At 33.4% G+C, this 16,032-nt stretch overlaps 1 protein-coding gene across 1 annotated transcript; it reads left to right on the forward strand.

Moving 5' to 3' along the window:
• Positions 1-6,332: 6,332 nt before the first annotated feature.
• Positions 6,333-7,808, forward strand: LOC104887852 (GATA transcription factor 15). Its single transcript, XM_010672609.4, has 3 exons — positions 6,333-6,885; positions 6,990-7,109; positions 7,205-7,808. The coding sequence occupies exons 1-3, from the start codon at positions 6,865-6,867 to the stop codon at positions 7,529-7,531; spliced, it is 468 nt and encodes a 155-aa protein (XP_010670911.1). The 5' UTR covers positions 6,333-6,864; the 3' UTR covers positions 7,532-7,808.
• The last annotated feature ends 8,224 nt before the right edge of the window (positions 7,809-16,032 follow it).

Here is a 16,032-nt window from a genome sequence, read left to right on the forward strand (position 1 = left end):
AAATTTGTCAGAATGGTCTTCCGACCAAAAAGAGGCTAGAAATGAGTCATATTTTTCTCCCTTTGGAGTGTGTTTTTTGTAACTTTCACTCAGAAGATGCCCATCATTTATTTCTCGACTGTCCTTTTATGCATGATGTGTTAGAAATAGTTAATGCCAATGGATTTTTTTCCCCCCTTCCTATAGATAACAATCATCTTTCTTTCATTGAGTACTTTTGTAAGCTTAAGTCTTGTATGACTCCTAAGAACCTCAATTTTTATGCTATTGTCTGGTGGTTCATTTGGTATGCTAGAAATAGTGTCACCTTTCGACAGGAAAGCTTTTCTCCAGCCAAACTAGGGGCTATGATTAAAGCCTATATGCATAATCTTGATTGTTCCTATTCTAGTTCTTCTAGTTTGGGTTATAGTCAACATGTTGTTAAAGTCCCTAAAAAGCCTAGGCCCAATGTAATTTGGTCCCCCCCTCCTCTTAATTTTGTTAAACTTAATTTTGATGGTTCCAAGCTGCAGAATGGTAGCACTGCTTATGGCTTTGTTATTAGAGATGCTATGGGGAATCTTGTGCTTAGTGGTGCTACAGCCATCGCTGATCATAATTCTATATTAGTAGCTGAGGCCTGGGGCCTAAGAGAAGGTATTAGGGGAGCTCTCTTTCTGGGGGCTAGAAATATTATTATTGAGGGTGATAATCTCTCGGTTATTCAAGCTATCAAAAGAATCTGGAAAATTCCTTGGTCTATCAATACTCTTATTGATGATGCTGCGGAAGATCTTAGAAAATTTGATAATTATAATATTCAGCATGTTTTTAGAGAAGCTAATTACGCTGCCGACTGGATGGCAAATCATGGCCATTCCATTTATAATCTCTGTATTGGTTTGAATCTCCTGATATTTGCTTTTCCAAAATCATCCGTAAGGATGCTTTAGGGTGGCCTGTTACTTGGGTTCCTCCCTAGTTTCTTTCTTTCTGGCTAAAAAAAAAAAAAAAAAAAATATTCATGTTCAAGATTTTTCCGTAGGTCCGGGTTATATGCCGGGTAATTATAATATTTATTTATTAACATTTTACTTTATAAATATAACACTAAATATTATTTGGTTTGGTTGTTAAGACTTTTAGTTTATAAATGTGAGATCATGGGATCAAATTTTATAAGATGCAAGTATTTATCTAACACCCGAGAGTGCCCGTTAGTATTTGCTTTATAAAATTATTGACATTCAATTTTATTTTTTATTAGAAACTTTTTATTGTTTTTTGTTATTAGTTTTTCCCGTTAGTATTAGAATCAATTACCCTTTAGAACATCTGGTGTGACGGAGCTTGGGACAAGAATTCGCACCATGCTGTGGCAGCTTGGGTTGTGGATATTAGTTATTCGGATTACCAAGTCCAAGAGAGTCCTGTGATGAAGGCGGCTACGGTCTTACAAGTGGAAGCCCAAGCTTGCCGACTCTGCCTTCTCTGGGCGACCAATAATTCATTTGAAAATATCCTCATCTATACTGACTTAGATGTCCAAATAACGAGTTTGCAGTCAACCTCACACCATCACGTCTACCCCTATCACATATCAAAAGGTTAGCTACCAAGGATGTCTTGACCTAGTGGTTAAGATTGAGTTGCTGTGAACGATAGGTCACATGTTCGAATCCCCCCTCTCATTCTTTGTACTTTGTACCACCTTCGTGGCTCATATGGATAAAAAAAAAACATATCAAAAGGTTAGCTGCATCTATCAACGGTTGTCGTCTAATGAAAGTGTCCCGAGAAGAGGTGGTAGTGGCTCACGATATCGCCAGGGCCTCTCGTAACCCGAGCTTTCCTTTTGTTGCTCATTGATTGGTTATAATGCTTTTCATAGTTTTTATAATGTATGTTTTCCACGTTGTAAAAAAAAATACTCCCTCCGTTTTTTTTTTAGATGTAACATGTTGACTTTGGGCACTATTCATCCAATACACTTTGACCACTAATTGTTTTTTATACATAAGAAAAAAATATAGTCATGTGGGATCTTGTTTGATTCGTCACGGTATACACTTTCCAAATATATATTTTTTATAATTTTTACTTTTATACAATTGGAGATATTATCGGTCAAAGTTGTGCCTCAGCAAATGTAAAAAGTCCAATGTTACATAAAAAAAACGGAGGGAGTATATATATAGCGTTTAGAATTTGTTGAACATATACATTGTAACAAGGATCATCTGCCTCAGATGGTGTATCGTCTACTATTTTTTAATACTCATCAAGTCATCATCTTCCTATCTCACTCACTCATCTACATGTTTAAGGTAGTTATCTTAAGATGTTTACGGTGAAAAAACTATGACAAAGTGAGAAGGAAAACGGGATGTCAACCCTTTAAGAACTCATTTGAACTTATGCAAATTTTAATTATCGAATTTTAATAATAAGTATTAATCCATGAACATTACTCCCTCCATTTTATTTTAATTATTAAACTTTGATATATTACACTATTTACAAATTTCACTTTGACTATCATTTGTGATTTATACACGGATGAAAATATAATCATGTGGGATCTTGTTAGATTCATCATAACATGTATTTTACTAATATGTACATTTTATAATTTTTACAAATACAAAACTAAAGATATATGTCCTCAAAGTTTTGCATTGACATGCGTAAAAAGTGTAAGTGTGTAGATTAAAATGAAACGGATGGAGTATAATATAAGTATTACATCTATATATTCAATCTGTATATTAGTTGTGTTCGAAACTGATATTAACAATGTTAACAATTCATCGATGTGATGATTAATTTTGCAATGAATATTGTTGTCTTATATTGCTAGTACTCCCTTTGTCTCGTAATATAGTGTTATATCTCGTTTTTTACGAGAATTAAGGGAAGTGGAACATGAATGATAAATAATCTATACAAATATATTAAAAAGCGTGCGTAACAACGTCGATGCGCCACGTGGCACCCTCCTCCTACCACCAGAATTTTGCCACGTGTCTGTTAACCAACAAAGTCAAGTGGTCATTATTTAAAAAATAAATATGCTGAAGCCTGGGCTCGAACCCCTGGCCTTATGTAAGGGTTTTCAAAGAATCACCATCTAATCTAACGTCTCTTAGTGATCCATGTTTCCACAAAATTACAATATGTGTTGTAATTAGTTAATGTTATTAAACATATCTCTTGCATCCTTAAAAAAAAAATTACATGTTCACTAAAATAAATTATGTATGCATGATACTATTTGAAGAGCAGTGTTAACCACTACAGTACTGCCCTTATATTTACAGTAATACTAGCTATAAACAAAATTTGATCATAAGTCTGTGTTAAATATGGACTTAGGCCGCATCCATGTCTAATATATTGAGAAAGTGTTCCTTAGAATGTATATGTGTCATGTACTCATGTGTGGCTCCCTTAACGAGTAACATTCTATCCACGTCTTTCTCATATAGTAAAAAAAAAAAACATACGTGAACATTCGATCCCACAACCTCAAGTATGAAAGAAAGAGATACAACCATCATTCCACTATACTATTATTGTTTATTTAATCAAAATTAATGATGATGTATGAAAAAAGAACTTTCGAAATCCATATAATGAATACCATAACTTTTTAAATGAGTAGATGACTTATTTAACTACTACTAAATTATAGCACAGAAAAACCCCGAGGCATCGCTCGGGCCTAAACACTAGTTAATGTGTGAAAAGCAAGCTATTTTAAGAGAGAATGGTGAATAGTGAATGAAAGAGTATTAAATATATGACTAATTTTACCTTTAGGCCGGCTCAATAAACAAAGAAAAAAAAACAATTTTCAAGGAGCAAAAATATAATAGTTGCATGGTTTTTAAAGGCAAATCAAGGGGAATCGTGGAACTGATAGTAATAGTGGTATTGGTAATAATATTGTAATCATGGTCACAATATTAACATATTGATAATAATAAAACAATCAGATACTTTTCAAGAAATAAAGTAATACTTAGAAAATATGTTTTTTTTTTAAAAAAAAAAAAGAAAAAAAAAACTAGGGAGGGTCCCAAAAGATGGGCCACCCTAAAGCATCCTTTCGGATGATCAAACAAAAAGCAGTATCTGAAGATCCGAACCAAAACGCCATTCCATAAGACTAGAAGAAGAGTGTCCCCAATGAGCATCCAATCCGCCGCCAATCGCCATTCCATATTACCTTCCTTATACCCATTGTTGATCCGCACTTCATCAAACCATTTAAAATCTTCACCTGCATCTAAAATAATAGATTGAATAGCCCAAATAATTTTCCAAATCCTTTTGATGGCCTGTATAACACTAAAGTATCCCCTTCAATAACCAAATTTTTTAATCCCAAGCGAAATAGCGCTTTTAACACCTTCCTTTAGTCCCCATGCTTCTGCAACTAAAATTGAGAAATGCAAACTAAGAGAATTAGCACCACACAACTTAATATCTCTAGTATCATCTCTAATAACAAAACCATAGGAGGTAGTCCCATCCTTTAATTTCGAACCATCAAAATTTAATTTAAAAAACGAAGCAAGAGGGGGCAACCAAACAATATTCCTTCTAATTTGATTTTTAGCCCTACAAGGATTAAGAGAAGGGCTTTGAAACGAGACATCTTCAACCCTTAGTCCATCAAGCTTATCCGCATAAGCTCTAACCATACTACTTAATTTAGTAGGAAAGAAATAATCTTGTCTAAATGTAACACCATTTCGAGCATACCATATAAACCATCAAGCTAGAGCAACCTTAGCAATTTGATCCGGATAAACAACTCTGATAAGATTCGCTAAATAATCTTTAAAAGACATATCAGCCTGGATATAGGGGGGTGAGGCCAATCACAAATTCTAGAGAGTTCCTCAAAGACATCAACACAAAAAAGGACAAGACGAGAAAAGATGAGCTAAATCTTATGAGTGATAACTACAAAAAACATATAATAGAGGAAGAAACTGTAACGCCCCGTGTTTAAGATTTTTATGATATTACAGAAACACATGGCTCATTTATAATTGTGTTAAAAAATAATATGTGATTAAAAATACAAGTCAATACAGTATGACTCAATAACGAAGATGGTAATAATACTTACAGTTATTAAACTATTAATTAAGTAAATATATAGTTCAACAAAACTAAGATCAATTTAAATTCCTTTTTTTTTTAAACTTACATTTACTTATCTTAACATACTTGATCTTATCGGAACTTGCTTACACCTTATTTGCGAGAGTCTAGAGTATCAATAAGAATAAGTTAATTTATCAAAAAAATAAGAATAATTTATGTTTACTAAAGATTAGGTGAACTGATACAGGACCGCAATATGTATATGTTGTTTTAATTAATCCCATAAAATAGATCATGGAGATCGTTAAAGGTTGCTCCAAATTTATTTAAAATCACCCCAATTTCACGTTCAATAGACTATTTTACCCTTCTCTTTTTCCACCACTCCCTCCCCCTTCACCACCTACCACCACTTGCACCACCAGCCACCACCCATCACCTCTACCTCCCACCGCCATATCCTCCAATAGCTTGACCACATTTTTTTAAAAAATTGGGTGATGGGAGGAATGTCTGGCTATGACGTTCCTCCCATGGCTCTAACCTCTGGCCTGGACGTTAGGGCCATGGGAGGAACTTCCTGGCCAGACGTCCATCACCCTTTTTTTAAAAAAAATCGGCCAAGCCAACAATAATCCTCTGCAATTTATTTGATTTCCCTCCTTCAATTTCCTCTGTTATTGATGCAATTTCCTTCCATCGACGTTCAAAGGGTTGACAAATCAATGGGGTGGTGGTAGCAGGAGGTGGATGATGGTGGAGTGAGGTTTTAAAATTTTTCTCCGAGGTGGTGGGTGGAGTGGATGGTGGTGGAGTGCGGTGACAGGTGATAGATGGTTGTAGAGTGAGGTGGCAGGAAATGGACGGTGGTGGGTGGTGGTCTAAAGAAAAAGAAAAGGATAAAAATGTAATTTCAACTTTTTTGGGGAAATTTTAAGTAATTTTTAGACGACATTTAAAAGTTTAGTAGATTACATATATTACATGATTTCAAGTCAATAATTTAATTTTACAAAGATACAAAAAATAATCAAAATCATGATGTGAAACCAATATAGACAACTAAAACTTTTGAAAATGGAGCCAAAAGGCCAAACCAAAACCAAATCACAAAGTCAAAAATTTGTACACTAAAAATCTTTGGCGGGAGGACAAAATATTTCAAGACCAAGGGCAAATAAGTCACTACAAAACCCCTAATATTTATATACCCCCATAATAAATAGAACTAGGGTTTCTTCTACCATCTTTTGATCACTCAAAATTTAGCCAAACAGCAGCCAACCCACCAAAAACACACACAAAAAAAACCCAAACTTTATTTTTTCTCAGCTCTTCCTTCATTCGGCTGAGGATAAACTTTCTCTGTCGGTACTTTCTCTCTCCTCCCCTCTTATATTTGCATGTCGGTTTAATCTCTTCATTTCTCACACAAATCTTTCATTTTACCCTAAAAATCCTATCTTCATTCTCTTTCTCCTCTTTTTCTTTTCCCGCTTTCTTTCTCTCACTCTCTCTCTCTCCTCATCCAGTGAGTTTTAGCTCTTGCTTTGATCACTGATTTTCAAACATTCAACCCTTTTCATCACTTGATCATTTGATCATAGCATTACTTAGAAGGGGGGAACTCATAAGTTCTGATTAGGGTTTATCAATTTTAGGGTTTTTTCACTGATTTTGATCATTCTGAGTTCTACCCATTATTTCTATTGTGTTTAGTTTATCTGGGTTTGTTTTAGATATTTGAAATAGTTGATAATCATGGTGGATCTGAATGAAAAAGTAAGTTGATCACTACTTTCCCCTGTTTTTTTTATCATTATAATCTGTTGAAAATGTGATATAAATTTTGAAAATTACTAATGAAATTTGATCAAATAATGCAGAAATCATCTGACCCAGATGGAGTTTCATCAATAGAAAGCCAAGGAAATGAGATCAAACGATGTGCTGATTGTGGTACCTCTAAAACCCCACTTTGGAGAGGCGGTCCTGCGGGTCCCAAGGTTTGTTTTTTATCATTCTCTCTCCTAATCACAACCGTTGAATGACTGATGATCATCATCTAATGGGTTTTTCTTTTAACGGCTGTGATCTGCAGTCACTGTGCAATGCATGTGGAATTAGAAGCAGGAAAAAAAGAAGGGCAATTTTGGGATTAAAATCAGAGGATAAAAAATCATCAAAAAAAAGCAACAGCGGAAGTAGCAACAACAGTAATAGTAGTACAACAACAACAACATCATCATTATCAAGTAGATTAAATGGTGGGACCCCACTTCATCAACGGTTATTAGCGCTTGGAAGAGAGGTGATGATGCAAAGATCAACGGTTGATAATAAACAACAAAGGAGAAGGAAGTTAGGTGAAGAAGAACAAGCTGCTGTGCTTTTGATGGCTCTTTCTTATGGATCAGTTTATGCATAACAAAGTTTGAAACTTTGAGAAATTTGAAAAAAATGGGTTTTTTTGTGGGTTCCATTTACTTAATTTTTAGGGTGATTTAAGGAGTAGTTTAGTTGTAGTAAGTATGATTAGCAATTATTAGATTAGTGAAGTGGGTTTTAAAAAAAGTGGTTCTTGAAGAATCAAGAAAAAGGGATGAAAAGAAAGTGTGTCCCTTTATTATTAAAGCTTTTGTGATGAGATGAAATGGCTTTATTTGTTGAGTTTGAGAGAGTTATCAAATTTTTTATTGAGATGATGCTTTGTGAGTAGTAATCAAAGTTACTAGTATATGGTAAGAAGTGTTTAATTTTGTGCTAACATAACATATTAACATATGATATCTTATTTTACAATTTTAGTTATTGTGTTTGTGGGTAGGACTAAGGAGTATTTCATTGATTGAGATTGATTGTTTGTTTATGTCACATGTGACATGGTTGAATGTTGATGACCATGTTAGTAGGTCAGCAAAAGTGGGATTTTTGCGGCGTAGTTGCACACAATTATTGATTTGTGTATTTTTGCTTGTAATTCTTACAAAGAATTAGATTTTCTGCGGCTATTAATCATGGTTGAATAATTTTTATTACAATTTGTCGAGAAAGTGTTGGCCTCTTACGATGAGACGCTTATCGACTTATCCAACTTCCAATGTATTTAATGTGTGTTCATGGGCACATTTTGCTATCAAATTAAAAGAAAAACACAGAATATCTTGAAGAAAAATCCTTTATTCTTGTTATTATTATTATTTCTATTTTCAATTTAGGTAAGCGAATCTATAAAGAAAAGTTATACATCAAACGTGTGCCTAGTTTAATTAAAGAGTAGGCTGAATAAAATCATGAAGATGCTCTCCTGCAGGCTGCCCATTCCTTTTGTTATGCGCCTTTGTCTTAAAGAGTGACTTGATTGTGCCTTCGAATCATTTGGAATTGATAGCGCCTAATTGATTAAAACTACACTTTTATCTTAAATGGGGTTTATTTTAAGTTCATGCTTTATGTCAATGTTGTCATATGATGGAGTCAGGAGTTATATGTATGAGGAGGAATAGATGTTTCATGTTTGTCTAACTATTGTTAATTAGCATTTAATTCCAAGGCGTGGGAGCAAAACTTAGTTTTCGTGTCCGTTGTTATTTGGACATGACATAGTCAAATCCTACACTGGAAAAACAATGGGATTTTTTTAGGATTCTCTTTTTTTTTTTTATTCATTTGAGATAAGATGGCAGTACAAAATATAAAGAAGATAATGGAATTCAAAATTGTGACTTATCGTTTATAGTAATTCAATCTTAACCATTAGACCAAAACATCTTTGGTATATAAATGGGTATTAGGTAATCATAGAGCTCATATAATGTGATTTGGGTTTGAGATGGACATCTTATATGTGTTGATGTTGTTTGGCACGTTTGTAATATGTAGTGTCTATGATCCAAGTTTATTTCGTTCTTCCGTGCACATCGATTTTCACATAGTAAATAAGTATGGTTAGAATATCAATTTTTATAATTTATATGAATGTGAAACTTAGTGACATTTACTTTTGATGTTGTGTCTTGACCCTTGGGGACTCTAAAGAGTGATATGGAGCAACAGTTAAGGAACCAAAGGAGTTTATATCACATATCAAGAGAATTATTAATTGTTGTGATATAGGGTGCATTTGTCTTGTTGAGCATTATGATTTGATTAATTTGGGTTAGGAATAATTGTGACATTGATTCATACTAGTAGAGGGTAATTTAGCTCTAAATTAATTCTAACAATAGATAAGTACTATAATTAATTAATTTGGCCTAGCTAATTTTAATGCAATTCTACAACATTGTTTAGTCTTACCATATTTAGAAGCTAATTGTAGAACTTGTCTTCGTGGAATTGACTTTGACTTTGAGATGAAATGTGTCAAGGCAACCATCCTTCAAGTCAGCCTCTACATTATCCTTTATGATCTTTGGTTTTTGGAAGTTTAAGATTGCATCGACCTTGTTCGGGTTAGCATTTATGCCTCTCATGCTTACCATGAACTCCCAAATCATTCCTACTCTTACTTCAAAAACACGTTCTTTCTCTTTGAGCAGCTTCATATAATAATGTCTCAAACTAACAGAAATTTCTGCCAAATCGCATATCAAAAGAAAATAAGAGAAGTTTAACAGAAAATGAAGAGGAAGTGGAAGGAAAATAATACTCTGACATCCTTGTTTTCCTTTCCTTCTAAATTAAATCGGAGAAATGTGACCGAAAGAAAGCTAAGAAGCTTTTACCTATGTTTTCTTTATTTCTTTCCTTTGCTTTCCTTTACTAATGAAAACCAAACATGTGATTTCTCTCAAATCCACCAATTATATCAAACATTAGAAATTACAACTACCTTCTTCACTCTTCTATTCCTTTCTCTTCCTTTTTTTTTCCTTTCTTTATTAAAAAAGAGAACGTATTGTGTCGGACTCGTCCGACCATAATTTTTGGTCGGACGACTTTTAGGTGGTTCTAATTTTTTTCAGTTAGTCTTCATTTTTTTTCAGGTAGTTTTCATTTTTTTTCAGGTAGTCTTCATTTTTTTTTCAGTTAGTCTTCTTTTTTTTTCAGTTGGTTTTTGTACTTCAGTTAGACTTACTTTGGGTTTCAGTTGGTCTTTATTCTTTTTCAGGTAGTCTTCATTTTTTTTTCAGGTAGTCTTCATTATTTTTCAGGTAGTCTTCATTTTTTTTCAGGTAGTCCAACTGAAAAAAAACAAAGTCCAACTGAAACAAACACAAAGTCCAACTGAAAGAAACACAAAGTCCAACTAAAAGAAAACAAAGTCCAACTGAAAGAAAACAAAGTCCAAATGAAAAGAAAACAAAGTCCAATTGAAACAAAACAAAGTCCAACTGAAAAACAAAACACTAACCTCTGCTTTCTCTCACTTTCTTCTTCTTCATTGAGTGATTATGTGGGATTGCTTATTCTTCAATTACACCAACTAATTATCCTGCATTGCTGTACTACTATCCTTCTGTTAGTTACTTTGATGATGGAGAAGCTTCTGTTTCCGGTGTTTCCGGTGGTGGTGATGGTGGTGGTTGTGGTGGTGGTGGGTTTATGTGGAGAAACTGTAACTGCATATTCGACCTCGAGTCGAGTTGGAACAGAACCAAAAACAGAATCAATGGAAGACCCATTTGATGTTTGACTCTCAATCTCATTTTGATCACCATTAAAACGCCTTGGAATATTACTTAAAGATGAAGAAGAAGATGAAGGATAAGAAGAATTTGCAGCCAAATTTGTTGGTCTTCCAAATGTTATTCCACCCATTATCTCTTCTTAGGTAACTTTGTGTGGAGAAGCTGTAACTTTGTTGGTTCAAATCATTACCAGATTCTATAGCTTCAACAGCAAAGCAGTTCAGACTCTGTGCTTCTACGGTCATATGTGTTTGCCGGCAGATCTCTTCCAGTTCAGACTTTTTTTGGTGAATGATGACAAAAGATGAAAATGGATAACTTGTCTATCAACTCAAGATATATATCTCATGGTAATTGTGTATTATGTGGGAATGGTGGAGAATCCTTCGACCGCCGTCGTTGCTGTATATTATAGTATTGGGCTCAACCCGTCTGACGAGAATATTGGGTCAGACGGTCTGACCCAATATTTTCACATTAAAAAAATACCAAACAAAGTGTACAAGTTTTTTCAACTCACTTATTCTACCACTGTGGAATTTGCAGTAGGTTTATAATTTAAAAAAGGTTTGTAATTAGTTGCTGTGAATTTCTCTTCAGAATTTAAGATTATTTTGCTTCCTTTATTTGTATTATTTCCAAGAATCTGTTCTTGCTATTCTCTGTAATCTAGTTCTGGAAACTGGAGTGTGTAATTTATGTTGATGAAATATTATTCTAGTTTAAGTTCTTCTTATTTATGTGTCTTTTTTCTAGATAACTATTTTTAATCAAGAAATATCAATAATGCTAAAGATGTGGTAAAAATAAAGGAATAGACCTGGACCTTAAGATTTTGATTGAGTTGTTCCTTTAACATGATATCAAAACCAGCATAATAAGATTCACGAGTTCGAATCTCATCCATCACTCCTTCTGATCAAGTTGGTCCTCGCACACCTATACTCTATCTCTTTACAAAAATAAATATATGGTGAAAATTACTCTAATAACTAATGGTTACTTCCAAACATACCAATTTAAAAATTTCAACTTGTGTGTGTTTATTTAGAGTAGCTTAACAAGAATATGAGTTATGACAATCATTAAGAGCAGCCTCTATCTCTCTCTTTTTTTGGGCAGCTGATGTAGCATCTTGATTCTTAAACATGGGTGTTTATAGGTGATATTGATATTGGGCCTTTTGATATAAATAAGGTCGAAAGGTCCAATATGGAATAATTACTAAATCCGACTTTACGGCTATAAACACCCATGTTCTACCCATTTATATCAGTAGAAACATAACCAGCAGGCATTTGTCTAATCTAGGAGAACATGGAAGTGGGCCTCAGTCTCCCACCATTTAGGCTCTGTTTGGTAGGGTGTAAAACGTTTTTTCGAAAAATTATTTTATTTTATTTTTAGTTTTACATTGTTTGGTTGGCAAAAGAGTGTAAAACCATTTCCCATTTGGGTAAAATTACTCTCCCAATGATGGAAAACCATTTTCCTTTCAAAATGAAGGGAAAACTATTTTCCTTATCTCTCTTGTACACTCCTCTCACTACCTCCTTACTTTCCCTTTCATTTTCCTTTTATTTCATCAATTTTCTTACATGTAACCAAACAACGAAAAACTAATTTTGGAATTGTGTTTTCCATTGTAAATTGTTTTCCATGAAAATCATTTTACACTGAAAATATTTTACGCCCTACCAAACGGAGCCTTAGATAAAAACCATTGTGGGTTTAATAACCAAACGAAAACGACAATACATGTATAGCAAAGGTTAGAAATTTAGAATGATATTACTTCTTCCATTTCAAATTAAATGCAACAAAGAAGTATTATTTGTAAAATATAAAATATTTTTTTTGTTATATTTAATACGAAACATAGGAAGTTTCTCTGTTGCATTTTAATATTCTTTTCGGAGAAGAGTTTTTTTTTGTTTTTTTATCTTTACTTATATTCTCAACGCATTATCATGAATCCAATAAGATCTCACATAATAATACTAGTGTTTTAACTTAGCTTAGTTTAGAAATTATTACATATAAGAATTTGTTTCCAAAGTCAAATTTGCATATTATTGAGGATAACGTAATTATCTTAATTGATAGAATATTATATCTAGTGTTATTATGACAATAGAAGTCTAATAGTATATGATTAAAGTTGCTAAGATAGAATTAGGATATATAGGTTTATCTATTATATATCCAATTGGGTATATTTTAGTAGTTAGTGTTTTGTAAGGTATCCTAATCTTGTACTATGATAATTGATTGATGAGAAAACTTGTGACCAATATTGAATTGGTATTGGTTGCCAATGAGAAGTTTGACACATATTTTAACTTAAATTTTTTGAGGATTACAGATCTTATCTATTTTTAAAAGCTTAGAAGGTGATTTTGAAGTTGGAACTAGTAAAGTTTTTATTTATCTAGATAGTATATTTTTTTCATGGTTGCTAAATGTAACCTCACTTTACTAATGCAGCCCAGTAAAATATCTAAAATACCCTTTATAACTCTATTCACCATCTATTAATTTCTGCCTATTTTCTCCCTCTACCATTTCTCTGCCTTTTTTTCTAGGGTTGTACCAATTTAATTTCTAAGAATTCCTCCATTTTTGAGTGATTTCTCCATAACAACACATCAAATTAAGTGATTTCTCTTCCTCCTTTCTCTATTTTTGTGGTCAAAACAACAAACAGCAAATTGCGAGTTACAATTTGGAAGAAGTTGCGAAAATGATTGAAGGTTCGAATTTACAGTTTCGTGCAATTTGCACGAAATAGAATAGACGGTTCCGTGCAATCTCCATGAAACAGAATAGATTGTTTCGTGCAGATTGAAAGAAACAGTCTATTATGTTTCATGCATATTGCACGAAATGAGGCAAATCGATGCATAATAATCGCCCCAACAATACATAATGACGAAAAAAATAAACAACATACATCAGATTAAAATTCACTTTAGTCAAGATTATCGTCTATTGAATATCAGATTAAAAGTTGTGAATTAGATCTTCTATGAAGTTTTTTCCCTCTAACAGTTAGAAAGGAGGAGAGAATATTTTTAGAGAGAGAATTTTTTTAGAAAAAATATGATTATCAAGATTTTTTTGGGTTGCGTTAGTAAAGTGATTTTGCGTTTAGTAATCCTTTTTTTTTTTTTGATAAAAAGCAACGTATGTTCTACAAAGAATGTTTGACTTGAGTTTTCACCATGTCCAATACTTTTTTTTTTTTTTTTTTTGCTTTGAATGGCCCCATAAAATACTCCATCTGTTTCAAATTATAAGGCATTTTAGCTAAAAAATTTTGTTTCAAAATATAAGGTATTCTACAATACCAATGTAAGATTAAATGCAACTTTATATTATCAAGATAAGCTTATAGGTTATTTTGTATTTTCAATACAATATTTAATGTCAATTCTTGTTACCCATGCAAATCCAACTAAAATTAACTAAATTCTTAATTTGTGTAAAAAAACATTAAACGACTTATATTTTGAAACGGAGGGAGTAATGGATAGTGATAATTTTACTAAATTTAGACCATTTAAAATAAGGGTAATGTTATATGTAGCCCTTAGGGCTACATATAAGTATTTAATACATTTCTTTAAATGGAAACAGTTTAAGAATTCAAGACATATTTTCACATCAACTGAGGTAATAAATGCTTGATTCAATATTTTATTTCCATTTTGAGCACCTTATACATAACCCTAAAGGCTACATATATCATTTTCCTTAAAATATTAGTAAAATTGTCACTACAAATCCCAAGTTTGGGAAGAATTTCCACCTATCAAATTTAATTTATTTATGAATGATCTCAAGCTAAGTTTTGTGGCACACTTTCTGAATTGGTCCCTAATTATAAATCACCTATTTTATATATTAATTTTTGCTATTTTTTTTATTAGGCTGAGATTGCTAATTAGATCATATTAGGTAGATATCTATATAAATTTATTAAAAGGTGTTCGTGTCAACTGTCACGTGTCGCTCTCTCTAACAGAGTCTTAATCATATAATTCATGTACAATAAAAAAAAAATAGAAATTGCGTAGTTTAGTTTTTAATCATGTGACCTCAAGTTCATATGTTAATGTATTAACCACTAAACTAAGCTGTGTTTAGTTAGAGGTGATCATGGGCCGGGCCACGGCCAAAAAAATTTGCCCATTTGCCGGGCCGGGCCGGGCATAAATTCGGGCCGAATTTTTGTGTCCAAAGCCCGCTATTTCGGGCCGGGCTTAGCGGGCCAAAACGGGCTGGGCCAAAAAATAGACTAAAAAGTCGTTTTTAGCTTGCCCAAAGCCCGCCCAAAAACAAAAAAAGTGACCGGGCCCGGCCCGGCCCGCGGGCCGAAAAATTCTGCCCAAAACCCGGCCCAAAAACGGGCCGGGCCGGGCCGGGCCAGCGGGCCGGGCCGGGCCGGGCCAGCGGGCCGGGCCAAAATGATCACCTCTATGTTTAGTGTTATCATTTTAAAATACTATATTAACAATGGAAGATTTCCTTAACCGGAGGGCCCGGGATATAACTCGGACCTAAGAACTTGTTTTTTTTTACATAAAAAACAGATCAAATTTCAACTGGGACGAATATAAAAAGAATACCACCAATTTTGAGATTGCTCGTAAATACGTTAAACTTGAAATTAATATGAGAAGACACTTCAAACTTGTAATTAATAGTGAGAAACTTTTCATAAAATATATGATTATCTTTTTTTGACGGAAAATAATTGATTATATTAATTACATTATGTGAAAGTATTGGGTCAGACCGTCTGACCTAATATTCTCGTCAGACGGGCTGAGCCCAAAAGGAGAAAAAAAACCTTCTTCTTCGTAACCTTCTCAAAATCCGCCATGGAAAGAATGTTAGCCAAGAAATATTATGTCCACAAAGACTCTAAAACAATAAGCAAAACCAAAGAATATAACCTGTCGTAGTACTGAGCAAGATTAATATGGCTACGACAACAGGACAAATGAGAGAATTTGGTGTGAAGTTGTGATGATTCAAGGTTGCTATATATAGTGAGGACTACGTACGTTGGAGTTGATTGTATTTGTATGAACATGGTTCATGATGTATTGATGTTACGTACTCTCATGAAATTTCTTAGAGAAGATTTTGGGTTTGAATTTCGGCGCCATTTGACGATAAAAACCAACGAAAATTAGAAGAAAAATGGTGATAATTCTGGTGACACCATGAAGAAGAAGGAGAAAGTGAGAGAAAGTAGAGGTTAGTGTTTTGTTTTCTTTTCAGTTGG

The sequence above is a fragment of the Beta vulgaris genome, chromosome 3 (genome assembly GCF_026745355.1).
Source record: "Beta vulgaris subsp. vulgaris cultivar EL10 chromosome 3, EL10.2, whole genome shotgun sequence".
NCBI classification, from domain to species: domain Eukaryota; kingdom Viridiplantae; phylum Streptophyta; class Magnoliopsida; order Caryophyllales; family Amaranthaceae; genus Beta; species Beta vulgaris.

What these genes read in the sequence shown, in the direction of transcription:
- LOC104887852 (XM_010672609.4), top strand. Translation starts at nt 6,865, where the DNA reads ATGGTGGATCTGAATGAAAAA. An exon ending in TGGTGGATCTGAATGAAAAA is followed by an intron (nt 6,886 to 6,989) that starts GTAAGTTGATCA and finishes CAAATAATGCAG; the next exon opens with AAATCATCTGACCCAGATGG. An exon ending in GCGGTCCTGCGGGTCCCAAG is followed by an intron (nt 7,110 to 7,204) that starts GTTTGTTTTTTA and finishes TGTGATCTGCAG; the next exon opens with TCACTGTGCAATGCATGTGG.